General features: G+C 43.5%; 1 protein-coding gene across 1 annotated transcript; it reads right to left on the bottom strand.

The window, feature by feature from the left end:
• Nucleotides 1-162: 162 nt before the first annotated feature.
• On the bottom strand, nucleotides 163-11,646 carry rfc1 (replication factor C (activator 1) 1). Its single transcript, XM_047365130.1, has 23 exons — nucleotides 11,527-11,646; nucleotides 11,012-11,143; nucleotides 10,846-10,921; nucleotides 9,661-9,768; nucleotides 9,248-9,549; nucleotides 9,055-9,129; nucleotides 7,977-8,054; nucleotides 7,565-7,897; nucleotides 7,349-7,462; nucleotides 7,076-7,255; nucleotides 6,473-6,577; nucleotides 5,592-6,015; nucleotides 5,391-5,506; nucleotides 5,196-5,310; nucleotides 4,601-4,689; nucleotides 4,297-4,434; nucleotides 3,982-4,077; nucleotides 3,654-3,907; nucleotides 3,448-3,565; nucleotides 1,342-1,487; nucleotides 1,060-1,273; nucleotides 778-957; nucleotides 163-705 (listed from the first exon to the last, which is right to left on the bottom strand). Exons 1-23 carry the CDS (start codon nucleotides 11,527-11,529, stop codon nucleotides 610-612), a joined length of 3,492 nt encoding a protein of 1,163 aa, XP_047221086.1. The 5' UTR covers nucleotides 11,530-11,646; the 3' UTR covers nucleotides 163-609.
• Between the last annotated feature and the right edge of the window lie 3,297 nt (nucleotides 11,647-14,943).

Here is a 14,943-nt window from a genome sequence, read left to right on the forward strand (position 1 = left end):
GTCCGTAATGTAGATAACATTCAAAACTGTACAGCTAAAAAGGCCAAGAATGACCTTTATATTTGATTTTAACCCTTATCCCACAAAGCCATTTTACACAAGGCTATGTTACACCTGGACGGCTATTCCTTCTGTGCGTCTAGAAATAAAACTCCCAACATGTATGAGCAACATATTCCTCTATTAGAAAATTGCAATTTACAAGTAAATAATCTCCAAGGAGTAACTGAGAGACTGTTATCGTTTGCTACAACTGTAACACAGACATTTCTGTGTTACGGTTGTAGCAAACGATAACAGTCTTCCTTGTCATAGTCACGTTATTTACATCTACAATAGCTGGACCAGAACCTGAAGCCAGAAGCGATGCACACTACTGATGAGACACATACCTGCAGATGGACACAGACATGATAATGGGACAACAGGCAGATTACAAGCAGCGTCTGTTCCATATGTAGATGCTGGAAGTTAAAAAAGCAGCAGTCATTGTTGGAGTAAATGATAGATGAACACCAGCTGAGTTTCCCTTCATCCTGATGCTTAACAGATTGATTTAAGTGCAGAGGAGTTGGTCTGTAAAAGGAGTCCAGGACTGTTCTCTCCTCATCACTTCTTAGCTTTGCCTTTCCCCTTGCCTTTGCCCTTCCCAGAATCTTCCTTCTTCTCCTTAGTCGACTCTTTAGTTGTTTTGGTCTTCTTCTGCTGCAGAGAGAAACCAACCAGGTGATTAAACAGTAACCTAACCAGATACTTTCCACGTCTGAATATATTTACTTTGATCATAGCGTCAGTTTTGAGGCCCTCTGCTTCGTCATCAGACTGCTGATCATCTGGGCCCTCCTCTCCTCCCAATTCCAGGTCCCCTCCACCTCTGCGACCTTTCTTCACGGCTTGCAAAGAATACGGCGTCAGGTGGGCCTCTTTGTTGTACGCCCGTGTGAAAGCTGCCTTCACCTAGAAGCAGCAAAATACGGGTCAGACTGGGAGTACATTTAACAACTGTTCCCACAGAATACAAGGATTACAGTGAAGAACAACAACTGCCCCCCAGCTCACCTTGGAGTCTAGTTTGGCGTAAGGGTCAGGCTGCCCGCCCCAGACGCTGGTCTCCATGATGCTGTCCACGTCCTCCTTGAGGAGCTGGTAGTCATCCAGGAGCTTCACGGCCTGGGCGGCGCCCTCAGCTCCATGCCTCTGAAGCGGATGCAGCAGCGCCTGTCGCAGGTAGTGAAGGTAGTCCAGGTTCACAGCCTGTCTGCTGCTCAGGGTCCTGCAGGAGCAGTGAGCATTAAACACCCCATGCAGGTTGGATTTGAAGGAGAGTATGGTGGAACTTACTTTAAGCTCATGTGTGAGGTCAGCTCTTGTACGATGCGGGAATGTTTATTAGTAGAGGAGTTCTTGCCGAGCCAACTGGGGAACACTGGGAACTGAGACATGTAGCCTCTCATTAGCTCGCCTGGTAACACGCTGGCATAGATGGCCTGAAAACACAAACACGTTTCAAATCTTTTGGGTCTAAAAGCATTTGCTTGGATGCATTTTGGTCGACAGGAAGGATTCTGGTCAAACTATGTTAGTGATACAGTGTCTTATAATGTCACCTTCCTACAATAATGGCCAAAGTCACATCATCTCATGATTCTACCCACCTAATTGTCTAAAGCCTCAGTTGAGGTGGTCATGCAAGTCCATGCCTGTTATACACTGGCCTATGTCAAGTGTAGGACATTTTACAGGCTTTTCAAAATGGCGACTGCTTCAGGAAAAACCAAAATCTACTCAGCCACTGAAGCTATTTACATTATCCAGGACTCATCCCCTGTTGGTAAGTGATAAGGATTACTATAATAAAGGCTAAGCATTAAATAAGACATAGGTATTTAGTGTTTTAATTCTGTCTTTCAGTCAGCATTTTTGTCCACAAAGTAGCTACATTCATGAAGCTAGCATTTAGCAAAGAGTGGAAGAGCTCCAGAACCTGCGGTTGTAACAAGTAATCGATTTTTTCCCCAACTCTTTTCTTTCTTTTTAAAGATTACTTTATCAACAGTTTTTCTTTTAATTTTCCACATTATGTGATCTAATGGAGAAACATATGTAGCTCAATAAAAGGACCATAAGAAATAGCTATGTTATTACCTTTTTGGGTGAAATTGTTAATACATTTTATATATATATTTCATGACGTTTTTTGTGTTTGCTGAAAAATATTGAAAAAATGACTCGGGCCCTTATTTTAGGAAGGTGATGATAAACATACTCTAGTTGGGATTTTATGTAACAGACAAACACAAAATAGTGTATAGCAAGTGGAAGCAAAATGATCAATGATTTTCACCGTTTTTAATCAAATAAATGTGTATTTGTATTCAGTGTGCCTCAATTAATGCTTTATAGGATAATCTTTTGCTGTATTTGCTGCAAGACCCGTTCTTCTCTCCAAAGTAGCTTAAGCTCAGCTCACTGAGCTGAAAAATTATTTTATTCCAGACTGGTCCTGAGAAACTTAATAGCTTAGTTTATTTAGATTAATATCAATACATTTTAAACAATGCTCTCTAAAGTTATATTTTTTCTGCCAGTTTAAAACTCGCTCCTGCTAAGAGTTCAGCGCATGTCTCAGACTGACATCTAGAGCTATAGAAGAATCTCTTACTGTCTCTAAAACATAGCTGATGGGTCCAGAGCAGAGAGCCAAGCTGGTTCCGAAAGAGTAAACGACTCTCCGACCAAACTGTAGGTTCTCCTGTCCTATGCAAGGAGATTTTTTGGCGTCACAACCTGTTGGACCTTGAACGCCTTCCTCTTCTGAATCCCTCCATTTCTCTAGCAAACTTACTTCAGACTCCAGTCAGGTATTATGAATCCTCATGTGTGAAAACCTTGACTTGACCTTTAGAGACACATTCCTCTAGGTTTTGATGACGTTACATCAGCTAACGATTCTCCCGGCACTCATTCTCAGTTCCCTTTAAATAGTTGAATTTCACATTTGTGTTATAATCTTTACTTATTTAATCATTGGAAATCATCTCTGTGATTAAGTAAATTACAGATTTTTTTAGTGACTTGATCCAATATAATCATGAATACTTTAAATGAAGTGTGAATAAATAGATTTTTAATAACATTCTTTCTATGAAATGGAAATTAAGGCTCCCTGACTAGGAGAGTTGACTCCTTTTGGTTTCAGTCTGACAAATAATATTTTATTAATGAGACGGATAACGTTTACACAAATAAAAGTAGCCTGTCAGTTACGACAGTAAATGATCCACCATATTATGAGGCGCTGTCTATTCTCTACTTGGTCAACTAATATAACACTGAAGGTTGTGGTTGCAACGCGAAAAATTGAAAAAGGTTGAGCTGTATTTAGCAGGAATTACCTCTGAATGTAACGGTGGACCTCGGCTGAGACAATTCATAGACAGGTGTTACCTGAGTGGGAAGCAGGGACCAGTTTTGTCCCGACCGGATCCGCCTGTCCACCAGGTCGCCGTCAGCGATGGAGTCGGCAGTCTTGCTGAGCAGCACCAGATGGGCCTTCATATCTCCGCTGTGAGAAAAGACGAGTGCAGGAATATTAGCAGGACAGTTCGACAGTAGTCTCAACAGACCTGCACCGCGAGGCGCGCCACCCTCACCGAGCCGCAGCTGGACGAACGTGCGGGTAGTTCTCCTGGACAAACAGCGGCGCCAGTGAGTAGTCGTGGAAGAAGAGGTCGGACTTATCGATGAGGCTCATGTGGGCCGTTTCTTCTCCCGAGGCGAACACCTTCCTGCAGACGTCAAACGGCCCCAGCTTCATGTCCTTGCGGGCGCTGGCTGCGTCAGCCTTGCACTGGTCATACGTCATCACCTTGTCTTTGGCTGACCACATGCTCAGGTTGTGAATCACCTGCAGACGTTGACAATGTGAGGAAACAGAGAAATACCTCAACCTCATAAAGCGTGAAGCTTTGACCTTTTTACCTGTCGCACGTCCTGGTTGGAGGCTAAGATTATTTCATTCAGAGCTGGTGGAGGGATCCTAATTCCTTCCTTATAAGCAATAGACATCATGGCTCCCTGTAAAAAAATGAAAATTAGGTAAAAAAACAAAAGGACAGATCAATACATAAAATACCATGTCTTATGGCTGCTTCCTTCTTATGGCAGCAACAAAATTATAATGAAATTGTTCCTCTAATTTAGGTCATTTGGATGAATTTAACAATAACGACTATCCTTTATTTATGGTCAACCTAAATGAACACGTCCCTGTTTAACAATAGAGAGGATGCATACCTTGATCTGCTCCACCCGCGGCCTCTGGAAGCGCAGATCGAAGCAGTAATTGGCCAACGATCTGATCTTCGGATGGTTGCGGTCGTTGCACATGCAGATGATGGGAATCTTTGAGTTTTTGATCAGACCGATCATTTCCTAAAACAGGCACAAAGTCGCTGTTCAAACAGAAATATTAATACTAATTGCTACTAGTGAATATGGCCAGAGAGCCTTATTTTTTAATTTGAAATTTTCTAATCTAACAAGTCTTAAATGCAACCAGTCAGTCATCGTTAAACCTGAGAGAAAGGAGCTTCTTTACCTGGATTCCTCCACGGTCTTCATTACCAGCCATACCATCCACCTCATCCATGATCAGGACGTGCTTACTGGTCACTGTCTGAGACGTTCCTGTAGGACCAGGAGAAGCAGCTCAAACGAAGAGAATAGGTACAGTAAGGCGTTGATAAATGGCTAGATAAAGGGAAGGATGGACAGATGATGGACAATCAGCAAGATGAATGGAGGGATATACAGACTGATGGATGGATTAGATGTCAGGACAGAGGAAAAGAAAACGTCTTAAAATGTTCATATTTTTCCAGCTCTTCTATTTTCATTCTTATCCAAACCTGGAAAATATTTAAATCCAATTCCAGACTTTTCCAGACTGTGCAGGAGCTCTGCTAGGGGAAGGGGAAGAGCAATGACGCCACTTTCTAATATCTCTACTAGAACAAACCAGGAAAACATTTCAAACCAGGCAGTCCATCTTTCTGAAATAAAATGTATAAAATCAGAAGCTATTTTATAAGGGGAGAAATCAGGCATTACTGCTTTTAGCATAACTAATCATCTTTATGTCGTCTCCGAGTGTAGCAGACGTTTGTGGACCCAAATGGAAAACCGAGAATCACCTTTGTAAAAGTTCTCGATGCTGGTGTTGTTCAGTGACTCTGCTACGACTTCCTTCAGGCTGTTTTTGCTGCGGGTGCAGCTGGCATTCATCTCCACGTAGCTGAAGCCCAGCTCCTTCAAAAACACACACATATTTCATAATAATGCAACCACAGTGGGCTCACTAAATGCCAGTGTGTGCCCCTCAGACTGACCTCACAGACCAGTGCAGCAGTGGTGGTCTTCCCCACTCCCGGAGGTCCAGAGAGCAGAGCAGCTTTGTATCCTGACCCGTCATCTTTCCCTCCTCCAAATTTACTAAACCTTGCTACTGTTGAACAGAAAGCACATCTAGAACCGACAAGTTCTGAACGGCTCAGATTAGCCAATATGAGGTGAGCCGACTTTTCTGCTACCTGCAGGTTTGTCCAGGCCTCCACTGTGGTGTTTGTACCAGTTCTGCAGCCAGCGGAGCAGCTTGTTGGTGCAGCTCTGGTCCCCCTGCTGGCCGATCACAGCCTTCAGACTACGGGGACGATACTTGTCCACCCACAGCAGAGTGGCAGCCTCCCACTGGGGTGATGGGGGTGAGGGTCCTGCAGCTGAAGAAGACGAGGAGGAGGGAAGGTCCAGCTCCCTCCGGGCTGTTTGTCCGCAGCCTCTCCCAGATGGAGTGCTGCTACCGCTGGTCCTGGGTCTGCGACTTTGTGCCTGGCCAGTCTTGGAGGGGCTCGGGGTCTGAGGCGACCGGGAGTTACCCTTGGAGGGGGAGGTCTTCTGAGCTTTGGGGGTGCTCTTCGATCTCTGACTTGGAGGAGACCTAGTTTTTGAGGCTTTGCTCTGAATGATGCAAAGGCAGGAAAACATCCCAAGATAAAGAGAGATCGACTTTATTAAACAGTCCAAGACCAAGAGAACCATTTCCAGGTAGATTAAACATTCTCTTAATGCTGGTCGCTGTAGACTTGGGCACAACAGAGCCTGAGGTCACAATGGGTTAAAGAACACCGCATAGTTTTATTCTTTGTGGTTTGTAATAATAAATCATTTAAAGCTTCATTTTTTGGGGAAAAAATACCTCCTTTTGTGAACCGTTGTGCAGGCTTTGTAGATATTTTGGCAAATTGGAGATCTTTGGTGAGCTTAAGAACTTCCTGGTAAATTTCCATCAAGTTATTTCCATTTTGATTTAGCTGCTATTCTTAAGCCATAGTGGAATACGAGCCATGTCCATGTTTATTACCATTTACATACCGAGTAAAGGCCTTCATGCAGTTAATAGTGTAGAGGTACTGACCTCAGCTTCTGCAGCGATCTCATACTTGGACTTTTTTCCTGGTTTGGTTCTGATCAGCTCCAACAAACCATCCTCATCCAGGATCTTGGTGCCTAAACTCTCAGCCTAAAGAGAGCAAAACACAGTCAGAAGTGGAAAACTCATACCATAAATGTAGCCGAAATATTTCTGTAATTTATGCTTTATGTGCAATCAGAGTCTGAGGATTTCTTTCAGCCACTTTCAACATGAGAAAAACAAGAAAAAAATGCCGTTCAAGTGAGGCAGATATGTGTTGATGAGGAATATCTGCTTTCCCCATGAGGGACACATGATCCCCACGTTTAATAAATGTATAAAAATAAAGAATTTGAGTTTTCTAAAAGTGTGAGATTTTGCAACTGCAATAAAACATGATGTTAATTTTAGGTTTTTTACTAGTTGGTTTGGGTTCTGTATAAGTGTTATGGGATTGTTCCTTTTGAAACAGCAATGATATTGAAAGCGAGATCACCATCATCATTATCAGTATTATTAATATTATCAGTATGTCTGTTTTCTACTCTGGTTGTGTTTAAATAAACCTTCATCACATTACGTGGCAAAGGCTGATGGGAGGTTGACCTTCTCAAGCTTTGACACTCCACTGTCTCTGCCCTGGACCAGGTAGGTGGTCTTCTTGCTGATGTTGCCCGTCACTTTGCCTCCGTAGCGCTCGATGAGAGCTTTGGCATCGTCTCTCTCCATCGACTCGAGGACTCCCGTCAGTACGAACACGCAGTCCTCCAAACAGTTCTCTGCTCCCTGGAAAGAACAAAACAAAATGAAAGGAAATTTGGTTTTAAATAACGAATGAATGAGAAGCAGCCAATTCCTCATGGTGACGTTCCATCTTACCTTCGGGATTTCCTTGGATCCCAGGGCTCGTGGTCCGTCTCTGTTGAGGTAATTCCTGAAAGCTGAAGAGTGCATCTTCTTCTTCTCTGCATCATCAGGACTCGTACTTGTGCTCTGGTTGAGAAACAAGATGCAACTTTAAAGTGGCTCAAATGAATGGGTCAGTGTTGTCCTCTTGCTTAAAGCAGCATTTCCTTGGCACCGGCATGGCATTACCTCGGGCTTCTTAGGAGACGTTGTGGGCGCTGTTGATGTTGTTCCTGTTTTGGGTGTAAACTTCATGTCTGAAATCGATGAAGCACGGGGCTCTTTCTTTGGAGAAATTTTGTTTTTCATCGGCGAAGTGGGCGTTTTACTTTTCACTCCTTCGTCCTTCACCTCATCCCGTTTCTTCATCATAGCCAGCTTGGAGCTAGTTTTGACCGGAGCAGGGCTCTTCTTGGGCGATGGACTAATCATGTCCTCTGAAGCGCTCTGACTGGTCTTCAACGGGCTGCTCTTTCTGGGGGTCGTGGTTTGGCCCACTTTTTCCTCAGAGTTTTTGCGCGCCTGGGGAAGGAAAGGTACAAAAACATCACATTCCCTCTGTAGTGGACATGCCTTTATAAAAAGTATTGGGCTCCATTACTTTTTTGGGCTGTGGCTCTGCGTCCAGCATGGCCAACGTTCTGGCAAACTCCTCGTCCTCATGGACCTGTTTTTCCACCTGCTTGAAGGAAAAAAAATCTAAATCAAGAACAAACTGAGATAATCTTTCTATCTGAACAGTACATAAAAAAGGTTTTACTTGTGGGAGTTTCATAGTTGGTGTCATCCAAAAGTATTCACGCCCCTTAAACCACAAACTTCAGTTTATTCGGTTGTGACCTAAAGACTGACGTTTTCATCCACTCTGTCAACATGACTCAAGTCTATCGACTTTCAGGTCGACACAGGTTCTCAATTGGATTTAGGTCTGGACTTTGACTAGGCCATTCCAACACATGAATATGTTTTAATCTAAACTATTCCATTGTAACTCTGGTTGTGTATTTGGGTCGTGCTGGTAAGTGAACATCAGAACCAGCCTCAAGTGTTTCAACCGGTTTTCATCTAACATCGCCCTGTTTTTAGCTCCATCCATCTTTCCATTAACCCTGACCAGCTTTCCCGTGCTTGCTAAAGAAAAGCATCCCAAAGCGTAATGCTTTGACCTCCATGTTTCAAGTAGGGATACAGTGTAAATTTTCCATCACACATACTGTGATGGAAAATTGGGTCAAAAGGTTCTGATCGGAGCACCTTCCTCCATGCGTTTAAGAAGTCCCCTACATGACCCGTTTCAAGCTGCAAATGGGAGTCTTCTTGTCACTCTTCCATAAAGGCCAGATATGTGGAGTGCAAAACAGATGACCTTGGTTTTCTGGCCTAACCCTGCTTTAAACGTCTCTACAACTTTCTCTCTGACCTGTCTGCTATGTTCTTTGTTCTACATGACCAACTTTATCCAACAAACATCTGATGCCTTCACATATTGTATCAGAGTAAAGGGGGCTGATTATGCCACACTTTTCAGATTTTTATTTGTTTAAAAAAAAAAAATGATGCATCATTTTCCATCCACTTCACAACTCTGCTACGCTACTTTGTACCAGTCTGTTGTTTCTGCAGTTCTAAAAAGATCCCAGATCTATGTGGAAATAACCTGCAGCTGATCACCATCTTACCTCCATGTCCTCTTCCATCTGCAGCTGACGGGCCATTTCCTCATCGCTTATCAGGTCATCCGAGTTTCGAGTTGGCTGAGGGAAAACATGAGTTTTATAAAGTTAGCTTGCGGTTTAAGTCTTTATTCTGCAGAGTAGGGGAAGCATTAGAAAAGACGTCAGGGAGGATTTGAAGAGACGAAAGTCAACTCACAGCCTTTCGTTTGGTGCTGGCTACCAGCTTCTTGTCCGAGCGGTGAATTTCTCCACTGCCAAAGTAGTCGAATACAGAGGTGGGAGTCTGTTTGGCCTGAGGGGGAGGGGGTAGTTTAGGGGTTGTAGGTACTTTAGGGCTCTTGATCCCTGTTTTCTCCTGGCTGGAAGGGGGCTTAGCAGGAGACTTCACCCGCTCTTTGGTCTTTGGACTACAACTCTCTTCTTCTGACTTTTTATCAGTGCAGTTCTGTTTGGACTTGGAGACCTTCTTCAGACTCTGAAAGTTGTCACTATCCGAGTCTGAAAGTTCAAAAGACAAACAGACCTTTCCTTTAAAAACTAAAACACATTAGGTGCAACTGAGAAAATATCTTGAGTTCATGTGAGATTTGCACCAAGATCGTGTCTCACCTGTTTCAGAGACGTACTGCACTGGATCCTTCTTAGGAGGTGGTTTTGCTTTCTCTTTGGAGGATTTCTTAGACTTCATCACTGGCTCTTCCTCCTCCGCTTCAGAATCTGAACAGAACGACAAACAAGGACGACACGTTATTCATTTCTAATCCAATTTTCGGAAAAATCCTAATGATGCAACTCCAAGGGCTCCAAGGTCCCCTCCAGCTTTTTGAAGACTTTACAAATAATCCTAATAAGGTTTTCTGGCATCTTGATGCTTATTGAATGGATTATGAACATCTATCGAAAACCAAGATCTAAAGCTAAAAAAAAAAAAAGGTTTATGTAGCCTGTTGATTATAAGAAAAACTGGGATACCAGGAAGACGTTACCATTTCATACCGATGAAATGTTCCAATGTACCGTTCTAATGGTTTCCTCTTAATGAAACACCAGAAAAAGCTGGAGTGACCGAAGTTTTATCCGCCTGTATATAGTAACGCAGTGCTGCCCCACCTCTACTTGTAGCTGTGCACTGCTGGTCAGCTAATTTAAAAGAAGGCTCCACACTTTTCCCTTTACAACAAATACAGATTCAGCGGTTTGGAAACGTCTGAGGTTGTAAAGCTGCGGCAACGCGCAGTCGTTTCCAAGCGGATAATCCAGCTAACATCTGTTTGTTATATTTATGTCAGTCTGAAGAGTTGATAAACTCATCAACTAACAGGTTCGTTCATGCATTAAAAAGAAAATCAAAAAGGCTAGGGGCATATTTTGATGCAAAAAGAGAAAGAAAAAGAAAAGTGATGTCGATTTAAGCGATCAACATGCTAAAGCTCATGGAAAGGGGTGTGGAGATTGTGATTAAAGGAAAGAAATAAAACAGTGAGGAAAATATGCTTTGATTGCGGTCATTATCGTCAATGGTAATGACTGCACTTTCATGACTTCCTAATGTTGTGCTATTCTGGTTCAAACCTACCACTTCTATATCAACGAGCCTGCAGCACATTATTTCTTTTTAATGATTTATAGTTCAGAGACAAACAAAAGGTAAAATTGCAATAGGTCAAAATCAACAGGTCAGACGTGAAGGACAACCAGAAATCGGTATTGGCCAGAATTGGCCTGATCGGTGCATTTCCAGACTATTAGTCTAGTCATGTGCAACTATGATATAAAAGCCTAAAATTCACAAACCCGATTCTATGACTTGACGTTTCTTTCTTTTCTTCTCGCTGCCTTTCCGATGCTCTTCATTTTTGGAGCTTTTGACCTGAAGAACATGAGTAAAAATAGAGTCTAATGAACAAGAAAAAAGGGGACCCCTGGTCTTTTTACAAGGTGGAGGATAATATCTTATTGCCTTAATGTTTTCCTTCTTCTTCTTCTTCTTCTTTACATCTTCTTCTGAGGAATTCGTCTTTTTCTTATCTGCTTTGCTGTCTCCATTTGTGGCAGGCTTCCCTGATAAAGGACCAAAGAACCGCCTGATGTCCTGCACACAAACAGAGAGATTAATGAAGCAGATTAAAGCCCAGCTCGGTTGTAAACCTTTACAGCTTCTATAGACCAGTCTGTGATTGGAAGCACAAGACTGAGATGCAGAGAAACTACAGAGAAAGAAAGCTGGGGGATTAATTGGTGACCTCAGGTTCAGTATCTTTCACTCCCTCCAGATGTAACCCTGCACGTAAACGCAAACATGTCCACATTTAAATAATGTAATGCTCCTGTTTAGTGTGAAGCTGTCCGTTTTCAAACTGGGGCGGGTTAGCTGCAGCTAAAAATGAGAGCAGGTTCTGACCACACGACACTGAGTAACGTTGGTGTTTCTGCAGCTCCTGGTCTGGACGGACAGAACCTTCAGCTGTTACCTACCATGGTGAACCCGCTTCTCTCGGACCCTGGACGCAGGTTGGTGGCAGAAAAGTCAGAAAATCTTTCAGCTGCTTGGCGCCAAGCAGTGTGGTCGCTAGGAGGTGACGCACCGCTACAGGATTGGCGTGCGTCACTACGTCATCAAACGTGCCGAATTTATTTTGGGAATTCAAAAACGTAATAAACTCCACAAAATTCAATTCAATTCAAAAATACTTTATTAATCCCAAAGGTAAATTAAATATTGTTGTAGCTCATATTATGTAGGTTTCTTCAAAGAGACGTTGTAGATGCTGATGGCTGTGGGCAGGAAGGATCTCTTGTAGCGCTCCGTCTTACAGCAGATCTGAAGAAGCCTCTGACTGAAGACACTCTGTTGTTGAAGGACAGTCTCATGAAGAGGATGCTCAGGGTTCTTCATAATGTTCTTCATTTTATGAAGAATCCTTCTTTCCACAATGATCTCCAGAGGTTCCAGAGGAGTCCCCAGAACAGAGCCAGACTTCTTTATCAGCTTGTTGAGCTTTTTTAAGTCCCTGGCTCTGATGCTGCTTCCCCAGCAGATGATGGCAGAAGAGATCAAACTTTCCATAACAGACTTATAGAAGATATGCAGCATCTTGCTGAAAACACCAAAGGACCTAAGCTTCCTCAAGAAGTACAGTCTGCTCTGTCCCTTCTTATAGATTTCTTCACAGTTGCATCTCCACTCCAGTCTGTTGTCCAGGTGAACACCGAGGTATTTATACTCCTCCACCACCTCCACTTCTTCTCCCATGATAGAAATAGATTTTGACTTATTCCTGTTTCTCTTAAAATCTAAAATCATCTCCTTTGTTTTAGTCACGTTCAAAATGAGATGATTGTTTCCACACCATGCCACAAAGCGGTCACCACCTTCCTGTACTCAGCTTCTTGTCCATCTCTGATCCACCCCACGACTGCAGAATCATCCGAGTATTTCTGCAGATGACAGGAGTCTGTCTTGTACTGGAAGTCTGAGGTGTACAGAGTGAAAAGGAATGGTGAGAGTACAGTCCCCTGTGGTGCTCCTGTGCTGCTGACTACCTGGTTAGACTCACAACCCTTCAGTCTCACAAACTGTGGTCTGTTTGTCAGGTAGTCTTTGATCCAGGAGATTGTTGAGGCCTCCACCTGAGTCTTCTGGAGTTTCTGACAAAGCAAATCAGGTTGGATTGTATTAAATGCACTGGAGAAATCAAAGAACATGATCCTCACAGTGCTGCTGGCTTTGTCCAGATGACAGTGGGTTTGTTGAAGCAGGTGTATGATGGCATCTTCAACTCCAACTCCACAGCGATAAGCAAACTGAAGGTGGACCTGATGGTTTACTGTTTGCTTACCCAGGTGGACCAACAGGAGTCTCTCTAGGACCTTCATGATGTGGGATGTCAGGGCAACAGGTCTATAGTCATTGAGGACTGATGGGTGAGTTTTCTTTGGTACCGGAACAAGACAGGAGGTCTTCCACAACAATGGAACCTTCTTCTGGGCCAGACTAAGGTTGAAGAGGTGCTGCAGAATCCCACAGAGCTGCTCTGCACAGGCCTTCAGGACTCTAGGGCTGACATGATCTGGACCTGCAGCCTTATTCCTATTCAGTCTCTCCAGTTGTCTCTTCACCTGACTTCTTGAGACACACAGGTGGAAGGTGGAGGCAAAGGAAGTATCAGCATCTTCTGATTTGGTTGAAGGCAAACATGTAGAAGCAGAAGGGTCTAGGGCTGAGGTGGAAGATAAAAAATGTGAGGTGTTACTGGACAGCTGTGGGTCCTGTGGGTCAAAGGAGGGTGGGATGTCTGTTTGGCTGTGAGCAGGAGAGGAGGATGCGAAGCTTGTTTCTGAACTGAACCTATTGAAGAATGTGTTCAGTTCATTGGCTCTGTCCAGACCTCCATCGGTCTGATCATCCTTCTGCTTGAAGCCTGTGATCTTCTTCATCCCTGTCCACACATCTCTGATATTGTTTTGCTGGAGCTTGCTCTCCAGCTTCTTCTTGTACATGTCCTTGCTGTCTCTTATCTTGACTTTAAGTTGCTTCTGTAAACTCCTCAATAATTCTCTGTCTCCCTCTCGGAAGGCTCTTTTTTTCTTGTTAAGCAGGTCCTTCAGGTCACTGGTGATCCAAGGTTTGTTATTGGGGAAGCATCTCACGGTTCTGGTAGGGATGATGTTATCCACACAGAAGTTTATAGTTGGTTACACACTCAGTCATGGCATTGATGTCCTCTCCATGTGGCTGGCACAGTGCGTCCCAGTCTGTAGCCTCAAAGTAACCTTGCAGAGCTTCTTCAGCTTCCTGTGACCATTTTCTCAGTCCTCTTTATTACAGGTTGCCTCTGAACAAGGGGCTTATATTTCGAGCAGAGAAAAACAAGATTGTGATCTGATTTGCCTAGAGGAGGTCTTGCTGTAGAGATGTATGAGTCCTTGACATTTGCATAAAACAAATCCAATGTTTTGTTTTCTCTGGTAGAGCAGCTGACAAACTGTTGAAACGTTGGAAGTGTAGCAGAGAGTGAAGCATGGTTAAAATCACCAGAAATTGCCACAAAAGCATTGGGGTTTTGTGTCTGTAGCTTAGCAACAACTGAGCTGATGGCATCACATGCAGTGTCAGCAACAGCGGAAGGTGGAACGTAAACTGTTGCCAAAATAACACTGGTGAACTCTCTGGGTAAATAATATGGATGAAAACTTACTGCCAACAGTTCAATATCTGGACTGCAGAGATGACACTTCACAGTTACATGTCCTGGATTACACCATCTGTTGTTCACAAGTACTGCCAGTCCACCTCCTTTACATTTGCCGCTCCTCTTTAAATCTCTGTCTGCTCGTATGGTTAAAAAGCCCGGCAGAGAGACGCTGGATTCGGGGATATGATCCTGCAGCCATGTCTCAGTAAAACACATGATACTGCATGCCCGGTACTCTGGCTGGGTCCTTTGTAGGGCTTGGAGTTCATCCAACTTGTTTCCCAACGATCTCACATTGCCCATCAAAATCGACGGAAGAGACGGTTTGAACTTCCTCCTTCTCTCTCTCCTCTTAACTCCTGCTCTGCATCCACTGCGTCTCCTTTTCAACTCATCAGGGATTTGGGGTTGTAGCTGAAGTATTATTTGAGCTTTTGAGATATTAATTAGCTGCTCCTGGTTGTAAGAAACAACCCCGTTGCCATGGCAATGCATCATAACAAAATGCGCAATGTTCAACTAAAAATCACAAGAACTGATAATGCTGCGGTGTGATTTCTTATTAATAAACTAGACATATATTAGAAAACGCAGAATAACCAGAATAATGTAAGGTGGGTCTTCTTCCCAGCAGTTCAGCATGTTAACAGCCTGAGACTGAAAGCTGTGGAGCAGTCTGCTGGTTCTGCTTTGTGAT

The sequence above is a fragment of the Girardinichthys multiradiatus genome, chromosome 5 (genome assembly GCF_021462225.1).
Source record: "Girardinichthys multiradiatus isolate DD_20200921_A chromosome 5, DD_fGirMul_XY1, whole genome shotgun sequence".
NCBI lineage: Eukaryota > Metazoa > Chordata > Actinopteri > Cyprinodontiformes > Goodeidae > Girardinichthys > Girardinichthys multiradiatus.